The 11,375-nt window shown below is 46.5% G+C and overlaps 1 protein-coding gene across 1 annotated transcript; it reads right to left on the bottom strand.

Annotated features, from left to right (window-relative positions):
* Nucleotides 1-4,831: 4,831 nt before the first annotated feature.
* Nucleotides 4,832-10,734, bottom strand: LOC144784154 (zinc finger BED domain-containing protein 6-like). The gene is made up of 2 exons (XM_078662827.1): nucleotides 7,358-10,734; nucleotides 4,832-5,096 (listed from the first exon to the last, which is right to left on the bottom strand). The coding sequence occupies exon 1, from the start codon at nucleotides 10,732-10,734 to the stop codon at nucleotides 7,363-7,365; it is 3,372 nt and encodes a 1,123-aa protein (XP_078518953.1). The 3' UTR covers nucleotides 4,832-5,096; nucleotides 7,358-7,362.
* Nucleotides 10,735-11,375: the final 641 nt, after the last annotated feature.

Here is an 11,375-nt window from a genome sequence, read left to right on the forward strand (position 1 = left end):
CCCCCCCTGGGGAGCAGATGGGGCAATAGCCCCCTATTGGCTCCCAGGGGGCAGAAAGCACACTAGGCACCAGAGAGGGCAGATGATGGTTATAATGCCTGATCAGCCTGATCAGCCCCAGGTTGGGGCTTAAAGGTCACTAGACACCAGATTATTTTTTTAATAAAAGAGGAGTAGGGCTGCCCTAAATGGGAACTTTAAGCCCCCACTCCTCCTGGAAGAGGTTGACTGACTGGCAACTCCTCCGCAGCGTAACAAAATAGCAGAGTGGGGACCTGGCAACCCTGCGTTCTCTCCTGATGTTCAGCATAGTTGAATTGCGAGCCCCAGTATTGGTACTAATTTACTTCCTACTACCACTGTGTGCAATTCCACGCGGCCTATGTGAGGTAATTTCCATACACATGATTTGCGTAATGACGTTAGAGCTCCATCTACCACAAAAGGGTTTCCCTCGAGTGTAAGTCAACACCTATCTATTTTCCCAGTGAAACACACCTCTGAGAAATTATTGTCTGAAACTAGTATCATCTTTTGGAATATTACTGGGTTGCGTGCAAAGATTTAAAATCCTGTATGGGTTGAGTTTATAGATAGTATCGACATCTTATGCCTACAAGAAACATGGGAGCTGGAGCCAGTCCATATTTCTGATTATATGACCTTTAACACCCCGGCGGTGAAGTGTCTGGGAGGAAGGCATAAGGGAGGCTTATGTATGTATATATCTAAAATGCTAGTGGTGGATAACATTGCTTTTTTAGCTGGGAATTCTACTACCAGATAGTTCAATTGTATGTAAAACCATCTAAGAGAGTGCTTGTGGTACATTTTTACAACAATGTACCTGCAGGAGAATTGGGGATGGAACTTTTTAGGATTGGCGAGGCCTTGGAAGCTATTTGTAATTTGAGCTCCTTAGATACCGTGATTATTCTGCTGGGGGATATTAACTGTGCACTGTGTAAAACAGCTAATCCGAAAATGTGTGCCATTGATACGGAAGAGGGGGTACTCTATTGCCATTTTGCACACACAAAGGTTGGGGATCATCTCAATGATTTAATGTCTCGTTATGATTTGGGATTTACAAATGAACTTGTTCCCACCCCAGTGATTATGTCCCCGACCTTCAATGGTAGAGGCTTTGTCTCCACCATTGATTTTATGCTGGTTTCACACACCCTTGTCCTGAGTTTGTTGTCCTTTATGATAGGGACTATTGTGTTGAGTGACCATTATGCACTTTGTCTTAAGTTACAACTATAAGCTCAAAACATTGTGAGGAAGAACCATGTGAACCAGGTGATGGGATCCTTAGAGCTGAAGAAAACGGATGGGCATGCTCTTCGTTGGTCCAAAGTAGACCCTGAGGTATTGACTAAGCAGCTTATCACATCCTGTAAAACTGCTTTCGACATCTGCTTAAATGAGCTTTCTACTGCAGATGACTTAACTCATTCTTTTCTTGAGATAACTAAAGAGGTTAGGAAGTTACTGACTGCTCAATGCCGTACCGGGCCGAAAACCACTGGCTGGTTCAATAGCGCATGCACCAAGGCACAACCCAGCCTGTAGGTAGAGCTCCATAGACAACCTAGATCACAGGAGGGGATAAGGAGGGCTAGAGCTTCTTATAGGAGGACAATAGCTGCTAGAAAGAGGTCACTGAGGGAGGAAGCCTTGGAGTCGCTACATGCCACAGCCCAAAAAAAGGATTCTGCGGCTTTCTGGAAGATCTTAAGGACCCTGCCTCTGTGCGGGGTGGAGGTCATTCCATTGAGATTGCAATCCCAGAAAAGGATTGGATAACCCACTTTTATGCATTATATAATGGCCCAGCCACCGATGAGCAGCCATCTTAGGGTTCTCTGTGCGTACACAATGGCAACCTTCAAGTAACACTGGATGAAATTATACTGGCTCTTGCCCGTAGCTAGGGGGACAAGGCTACGGGCCCTGATGGCATGCCACTTGACTTGTTCGAGTCGAATGTCCCGCACTGGGCCCCACTAGTAAGCCAGATGGTCAACGCCAGTGACTGTACCACCTTCCCGAAGACTTGGTCGGGGTCCATCATTGTCCCAATGATCAAGAAGGAAATCGCCAAGATCCTGGTTGTTATAGAACAATTTCCCTTCTTGACTCCATGATGAAGGTGGTAGGCCGAGTTGTCCTTCAGCAACTACAGGACTGGGCAATAGAAAATAATGTTCTGTCCGATCTCCAGTATGGGTTTCGGGAGGGTTTGGGAACCCTGGAACAGAGTCTAAACCTGGCAATGATCGTCCAGAAATACACAAGAGCCAAAAAAGGGAGACTATACTTAGTCTTTGTTGATTTGACCGCAGCATTTGACCCTGTAATCCAATGCAAGGTTATGGGGGGTTCTTGCCGACCTTGATGTGGATCCTAATATTATTGCCTTCCTGCACCGTTTCTACGAAGGAGCTTCAGCCAGTGTGTATATTAACCCTGGGCGTAGTTCGCGTAGCCGCACTCCGCGAAGCTACGCGAAGACGCACTTGCACTCCGCGAGCTACGCGTAGCTCCGCGGACATGCGTAGTAGGTTGCTAGACCCGTTCGCGCGCCGTTTTTCGTCTTCGGGAGCGCGGTGCGCGTGTTCGGGGCGCTGCCTGCATGCTCGCGATAGCTAGCACGCTAAGTTACTCAATGAGGTTTGTCCCGCCCGCTTGCGTTCCCTTATTTCCGGTTCCGGGTCACAAGTAACGTGTTCGCGTTGTGTTAGACATGTTCGGGAACTCATCTTCTCGTTCGCACTGCCAAAGTGCGTGATCGCGTCAAATATCGCGCGAACTTACCGCGGCGGTCGCGACGGGCAGAGCCATCTTCGATTTACACTCTGGCTATGGTTTTGGGCCTACTTCAGCATCTCACTCCTATCTCTTCCATCCTGGTCTTTTCCCTCAGTTTTTCTAACTTTCTTTACTTCGTACCTATTTCTGTCTGTGCCTAGGTTTATATTTCTCATTTTATTTTTACTTTTACCACTTTTTTTGCAACTTTTCTCTTGTTTTATATTACTTCCTTCTTTTATCTTTCTTCTTTCTTCCCCTAACCTTTTTGTCTTCAACTTTCCTTCTCCCCTCCACCCAGAACCATGGTGAAGGGTGCCAGCAGAATCGGCGGCTCAAAGGGCAAGGCGGCTGTGCCTAAAAAAACCAGGCTGCCTTGCGGCAGAATGCGCCCGGCAGGAGTGACGCCCCGCCAACTTTTTGGGGAGGAGGAGTTGGCCGCCCTGGTCTTTTTTATCCAACGTCACCTCCCCTTGACTTTGGCAGCAGGCGGCAGGCCCGGCTCCGGATACCAGCACATTGAAGAGCGTCTCCGGCGGTGGGCGAAGGTGCGCCGTGCAGTCTTCCGCTGCTCCGGTATCCGGCGTACCCACCATCAGCTGTCCCACCGCTGGGCCGACATTTTGGACCGTGAGCAGGACCTGTTGGACCTGCTTGGTGTGGAGGTTGTGGGTCTTGGTGAGTGGCTACCCCAAAAATAAAGTGTGTATATATATATATATATATATATATATATTTATATACATATAGATTATATATATATATATATATATATACATATATAGATATATAGTTGTCTAAATATTGTTATTGTATCTTTGTAAATATTGGCTGAATAAGTAACGCGATGACTGTTGCCCCTAGTTACATTTGCGATGTATTCCGGTATATCTACTGTCATTGTATGACAGTGTTCTTCTTCTTCACTGGCTCTTGCGTGTTGTTTCAACTTGGCGCTAGCTGTTGCTGTTTATTGATGTGAGATTTTCTTTATTGCTGAGAACTGGAGTTAGTTAATGCTATTAATAGAGTCTTGTCCTTCCTTTGTCCGTCAGTGAAATAGCGGTGGATGGATAATTATTAATTGTACGTTGTTTGCATATTGTAGCATTTTTTTCACGGCCTTCTCTTCTGCATGAATGGAATCCTTTTCTTGCAAAGAATGCTAACGTTACTTTGTTCTTCTTACCTCAGCCAGGGCCGGCTCTAGGGGGCATGTGCAAGCTGTGCAACTGCACAGGGGCACCAAACTTCAGGGGCCACCGCACCAATAGATATCCTTAATGTAATAATACTCTAAGGATGGATACATATTTGCGTTGCGGCCCCTGGCATGGATTTGTTGCCTCCGGCTCTGTTCCACTGTAGCAGTGTGATTTGCAATTATGTCTATGTTTCACATCACTCAATGTATTTATCTATGTTTATTATTTTAATTTTTACATGAACCACAGAATCCAGGGGCAAGCAGAATACAGGGACCGAGTCGGCGGGTGAACCACCAGTTACACAGAGCTCCTCTACTGCGGATCCTGCTGCTGTCCCCAGTAAGTCCAACAGTGCTTGTTTTTTCCTCTGTAATGTGTCTGCAGTGCTTTGTCAATTGACAGCAACCAAGTAGGCATCCAGAATGATGTTTGTCTAGTATTTTTGTAAACGTTAGTATACCACTACTAGTCTTGTGGGTATTCTTCTATCTCCTACGGAGTTATATACATATTGCACAACTATGTAACTATGCACACGAAAATTGGATGTTGTTGGTACTGATAGGCAGGTTGGACCTTACTTACACCTCAGTCACAGAACTCTGAGGAACGCACAATTCACTGAACGTCAGCCTATATGGCCTGAGTCATTGGTCTATTGTTCAAATCACACTCCTGAACCCCAATACCAAGATGCCGAATGCTTTTAGGACACAAACCGTTAGCTAAGAAACCCCCTTTTGCTCACTCACTCGTGTGAGTCTCTAAGACAACAGACAGTGAAAATAAACTTCAGAGTCAAAGTGGTCATTCAAAAGCTTTATTTTGTTAGAAGTAAGTAAGTAACATCAATGTTTTTAAGTGCTTCCGTCCAATACGTTGAAGGGCCCACCAGAAAAAATCCAGAGTTAAAACAGGCATAATAAAGTAATCAACATTTGTACAGCTACTAGTGCACAATAGGGAAATGTGGCAACTATCGGAGACCTCTCACCAACGTATACTGGTCAGATATTCCTCTTTTTTTGTAAGCTATGGAAATGTCCGCTTCGTAGAAGGCAATCTTCTCACCTGCCGAAAAATAATGACAAAAGTGGTGCACGTTAGACAGTATTAAATACATTTATGCCAGTTTTATGCAGCCATGCTAAAAAGAAGTTGTGTAACCTGTAAGCAAACTGTATCCCACAATCCACATAGAAAACTTAAATACGGGCCCTTTTACTTTCCCACCTCTTCAGGTGTATGCATTGAACAATGATGTGTTGCCCCAGAGCGTCTTCTCGTACTGCGCAACAAGCTGCGAGTTAACACATGCGCAAAACTGGATACATTGATGTACAAAGGTTACATAGTTCACTTCCAATTTCCAAGGACTAGAGTAGCAGGACAGATGAGATGAGCTTGGGTACCATACCATAACAATGAATGCTAATAATATGTGTAGTGACTCTGCTGTACTATGCAATGTGGACTCATACTGATTACGTACGTTGGACTTAACTGTTTTGAAGAACTCCATTCTTGGTGAACAAGTACAAAGTGGGCTGTGCATCCATCTAAAAAGGCGTACTTATTTTTATAGGTGCAGAACCCTTACCATCGACCAGTGCCGACGGGGACAGCGGCGCTGCTTCAGCGCTCCCGGCGGGGACAGGAGGAACAGAGGCACCTACACCAGCAGCAGTGGGGGGGGAGCCAACAGCGGCGGGCGATGGTAAGTTACATTCAATAGTGATCTGCATTACTTGGTGGGAGGGGAAAACTTTCTCACTGTACTCTACTGGAAAATATATGTTACCTTTACTTGTCATTAGCATGCTAAGCATTACCACTACAGTAATGCAAGTGCCTGATAGCAGTCGGATGCATGGGTTGTTGTTAAAGCATGTAAAGGGGAAAACACAGCTGCCAGCGTGGTTGGGAGACACACCCAATACCGGTGGTTAGTGGATAGTCTCAGCAGCTGCGGTGTTTTGGGCAAACCCAAAGGCAAGGGAAGGAGGGGACGACTGGGTGCATGGGTCGTTGCTGGTGAAACACAAACCAAATAAGGTTTGTTGCGCGGTATAAAGTATTATAGTCTTTACTAGACATGTGCTACTAGCTGCCCCCTGTTAATTAATGTTACTTTGAGAGTGTTCCCGCCTTCCCGGAACAAAAGGAGATATGTAAAAGACAGGTGTTCGTTCTAATGTGTGTGACCGTTGAAGTACACCCATGCTAATAGGGCAGACATAAAGCCGTGACAAAAAGTCCGAAAAATGAATAGAGGCTGTAGAATGTTCAAGATAGACGCAACACTATTTCTGGTACTCAGCTTGCTTGCTAGTGCTACTGTGCCGCCCACTATGTGTTGAATCAATGTTGTGTTCTTGATTTGCGGGGAGTTTGGATTAACAATTCTGTTTCTTTCTTTATAGTTACTCCTTCCCAAAAACCAACCAGGAAGGAGTTGGCAGTCCGGGCCCGGCAGCGGAAACTGCAGGCAATTGTAGAGGCCTACCGCCGGCTGGTGGATCAGGCCGAGGAGGAGGAGGAGGAGGCGGCGCAGCAGCTGCTGCCTCTTCCAATGCCCCGGGCCCCAAGCCTGCAGGACTACGTCGCCGTGGTCAGGCAGCCGCCCGCCGCCGCATTGTTACATCTTCGGCGGCCCCCCCACAACAACAACAACAACCACATGCATGCAAGTGTAGGTGCCGTGCTTTCAAAGCAAAGATTCTCCGCCGGGTAGCGAAGTTGGAGGAGGAGCGGAAGAAGCAGGAGGACGGTCTAGAGGAGCGTGTCAAAATACTGGTGGACAAACACCTGAAAGCCCGCCGGCTTTGAAATGGACCCTGTTTTTTGCCCCTTTTTTAATCCTTTTGTTGGTGGGTGGGATGTGGGAGTTGGGGTGTACATTTGGGTTGAAATTTGGTTGGGGTTAGGGGAGGGTAGGGAGGGACAGCTCTGGGTCAGGGGGTTACATTTGTTATATATTTTATTTTTCTATTATCATTATTAAAATATAAAAATAAAACAAAGATATTATTTTCACAAGAAAACATTTGAAGTTCATTTGTGTTTGTTGGGGGGGTGGAGGGGGGACTGTTTCACCAAATAATGTACGTTGTGCAACATGAACATGCACTACGAACGATAAATTAAGTACTGACTGCACCTGTAGTAGTAGGGTCACAAGTGCATAAATAATTTATATTATTAAATAACATGGGAAAATTGCCCATCACGTGAGTCTGAAGTTACTACTAGCATACTTTAATTCCATGCACATTTGCTCAGAGTCGGCTAAACAATCCTATGCAATGCATTGCATCATTCCTTTAACATACCTGTCCTAGTTGTCAGGGAAGAGGAGCTCGTCCTCAAACTCTGTGCGTTCAGACAGAAGTAGGTCATGTAACCCAGTAGTGAGGACGTCTTCTTCACACTCGCTTTCTTCATCCGGCGGTGATTCACGTACTTGATAGTCTGGTGGTATGAAGCGTTGATTCATTTTTATCATTGTCAGCCGCTCCACGCTTTTGGGGGAGAGACTAGTCCTTTTCGATGTGACAATGGCACCAGCAGCACTGAAAACCCGCTCAGAGGAGACACTGGCTACAGGACAAGCCAGATACTTTATCGCCAGCCTGCTCAGCACTGGCCACTGTCTCCTTCTTTCATACCAATAGACCAATGGGCTTTGCTCCATGAACACCTCTGTTGTGTCATCCAGATAGGCCTGAACCATCCGCTCAATGTTCATTGGTGCTCGGCTTTGCTGGTCCTCTTTTCCCTTTGCAACAGCAACGGACTTACCCATCCCTTTCTGTATAAAAAAATCAGTTATGCTTTTGGTTGGGTCTGCTGAATCAGATCGTGTAGGTGCTGCTTTTGGTACTGTTGGTGCCTGCTGGAAAGCAGACGCACTGCTCTCACGCTGTGAAGAACTTGCGTCAGGAGTACTTGGACTGGCCTGGGCTGGCAGTGGCAGGCCTTTAAGTAACAGCCGTTCAGTTTCTAACTCATTAGCTTCCGCAGCTATGGAAGTTTTGTACTTGTCAACATCCTCATCTGAAAATGGAATTACTTCGTTACTGCTGACAAATAATTTGTACCGTGGATCCAAGATTGTTGCAGTTATGTAATGTTCACCTGACACAATATTGTTGAGCCTTACATTTTCACACAAGCGGTTGACTAAGCCCTTGGCTAAGGTATATGCATCAACTTTTTGTTCGTCACCTTCGTATGTTTCACAGACCTCCTTCACCTGTTGCTCAAGCATGTACAACAATGGGATGGCTTGGCCCATAGTACAGTCCTCCCTGCTAACTGCACGTGTGAAGACCTCAAAGGGTTGCAGCATCTCTGTGATGCATTTAATGAGGTCCCACTGCCACATCTCAATGGTCAGGGCTTTAAGATTAACAGTAGGATCCCCTAATCTTCTTGACATGACATAAGCATTCAGTGGGATGTACTGCTCAAAGAGACGCTCAAGCATGAAATAAGTTGAGTTCCAACGTGTTGGGACCTCCTGTATCAGTGCTTTGACTGGCAACCTATGCTCTTGCTGAATGACCCGTAGCAGCTTCCGTCCTTTGAAAGAATGGTTAAAGTGCGTGCATATTCTTCTGCAGATGGCCATTATGTTGCTGACTTTGGCTTCATTTTTCAGAAAGTCTTGCACGACTAAGTTTATGCAGTGTGCCAAACAGGGTACCCTGAAATAATGTCCTTCTCTCATTGCCTTCACTACATTACTGCCATTGTCGGTGGAAACAAAACCAATCTTAAGGCCTCTTGGTTTCAGCCATTCAAAGACCTTGTCATTAAAGTCAGACAAAATGTTTTCAGCAGTATGACTTTTGTCCATACCAAACATGGCTATAGTTGCATGTCTGCGCGTATCATTAAAAATTCCAGCAACGTCACGGAGGCCTGAAGTTAACTTGTCTTTAACACCTGCAAAAGAGATCCAGTGTGCGGTGATGCACATGAAATCTGTAGCATCGCAACTGCTCCACATGTCTGTTGTCAGGTGGATACAATGGACAACACTCTGTTGTAAGGCTTTCCCAATCAATTCCAGCACATCGTGGTGTAGTGCTGGAACAGCCACTCGGGCAAAATAGTAGCGACTGGGAACGTTCCATTTTGGGCAGAGGGTTGCCACTAATTCCAGAAATCCAACAGCCTCAACAAATGAAAATGGGAGAAGGTCCAGTGCTAACATTTTCGCAAGTTTGGCATTGTATAAACGTGCTACTGGGTGGTTCCGCTCGTACTTTCCCTCCTGCCTTAACATGCTAGGAATGGTAAGCTGCTTTGCATGTCTTTGAGTTGTGCTAGACGGACCACCTTGCATCGCAGACTTTGCACTCCTTGGTGTTTCCAGCTGACTCTGGTGCCACTGAGAAGTTGCAGATGCGGAGGATGTGGTCTTTACCACTCCAGTGCTGGCGACAGGGGTCGATTGTGTACCACTCCTAGATAGAAGGTCATCGTCTCCCTCTTCTTCTACCTCCTGATCAACCATGAGTGGACCTTGTACCACTGTATCCCCACCAACACGAGTGCTAACATTTTTTAAGCTTGCAAGGTGGTTCTCCCACCTGATCACGTGTGTTTTTTTCAAATGGGTCGTTTGGCCTCCAGTCCCATAGTTTGTACCAAGCTTACCACGACTAACATTGGCATGACAAATGGTGCATACAGCAATGTTCTCCTGAACTGGGTGAACCGTAAAGAAGTCCCACACTGGGGAGGTAAACTTTTGTCTCCTGCCATAGGAAGAGGAGGACCCACTGCCAATGCCGGATGGACTGGAGGATTGTGGAATTTGACTATGGGACAGCTCAGTCCTAGTACTGCCACTACCTCCTTCTGTTGAAGTGGCGCTTCTGCTGGATGTCGGATGCTGCCGGGCCTTCGCTGTTGAAAAAATTGGAGCTGGTGTTACTGTGGGTGTTGAGTGTGTAGGAGTTATGCGTGGTACCTGCTCATCAGTCATTGCAGCATTTCTGGATAGGGTGAAAATGTTTGTCTCTACATCCTCTGCACCAGGAATAACGCTTGTGATGATGACAGTGTCAGACCCGTCTTTATCACCAGCAGTATCCTGCTCACCTACATCGACCTCCATAAGTTCAAGCCTGCCTGGAAACTTCCTTTTTCCTAGCATGGTCTTCTTGGGATGTCTCTCCTTTGAATGCGCAGATAGTTGTGGCTGCCAATCCGTATCAAGGTCATCGGAAGCGATGCTTTGCGAAGAACTCGATGCACTAACCCTCCTTTCCCTTGGTGAATTCGAAGGAAATAGATCACCTACAGAAGTGGCTTCCTCTTCTTCTTGCTCGGAAGGAGGCTCTACTTCCTGAACTGCCCCGACTTCGGGAGGAACAACTACTACTATTTGGTGCGGAGATGGTGGTTGTTGTTCTTGAGGAAGTACTATTGCGGGCTGGGGTTTTTCAACAACAACTGTTGCGGGCGGTGGTTGTGGTTGTTCAACAACTGTTGCGGGAAGTGGTTGTGGTTGTGGGTGAACAACTCCTATTGCGGGCGGTGGTTGTGGTTGTTGAACATCTACTGCTGGCGGTGGTTGTTGAGCACTTCCATCTTGCGTGGATTGTGTACTACTTTGAGACAGCGATAAGTTTAGTTCTGGCTCAGTATCACTGCTCGCAAGCAGGAGGCTGGCTACCTCTTCGACCCTCGTCATGTGCTTGGCCCTGGGATGCTGGCTTGCCCCCACTAATGCAGATGTGCTGGTCCCAGCTTGCACCCCAGACCCCGCTGCTGCAGGCGTACCTTTTGGGGTGCCAAAAAAGGTTTTGGGGTCCATACCAGACTTAAGTGACACTTCCTTCTGCTGTTCCTTCTTCGCAGCAACTTTCTTTGTGGTGGAGGACCTGGTAGCTTTCTTAGGGCCCATCTTGTTCTGATGTCAGTCAGCTCACAGCAGCACAAATTGCAGAGATGTCTGGTCAGATGAGTCACACACCACACGTGGCGTCCAACTGAAGGACGTCCGTCTGGCGGTAGAACGAGCGATGGATGAAAAAACAACCAGCACCTCCTCAGTCTTTTTTGTGCACCTACAAGTAAAGAAGGCAGAACAACATCAGTCAAACAAGCAGTAAGGCAACGTGAACAATTGAAAGACACACAGGTCAATGTATAAAAGACAAAACAGAAGACTAATAATACCAGTCCAGCAGCACCACAGCTCAAAGGCCACATGAAGTCCAGAAAGAACCAATAAAGTGAAGCAGGCCTATAGATACCAATATGGACAGAAAAACGAGGATGCCTGCTGCACATGACAGGTTAATGTGCAAGGAATAAATAGCCCATGGCTAA

This window comes from Lissotriton helveticus, chromosome 10 (assembly GCF_964261635.1).
Source record: "Lissotriton helveticus chromosome 10, aLisHel1.1, whole genome shotgun sequence".
Taxonomy (NCBI): Eukaryota; Metazoa; Chordata; class Amphibia; order Caudata; family Salamandridae; genus Lissotriton; species Lissotriton helveticus.

Excerpts from the sequence above, each read along its gene's own strand:
- LOC144784154 (XM_078662827.1), bottom strand. The coding sequence starts at position 10,734 with ATGACGAGGGTCGAAGAGGTAGCCAGCCTCCTGCTTGCGAGCAGTGAT.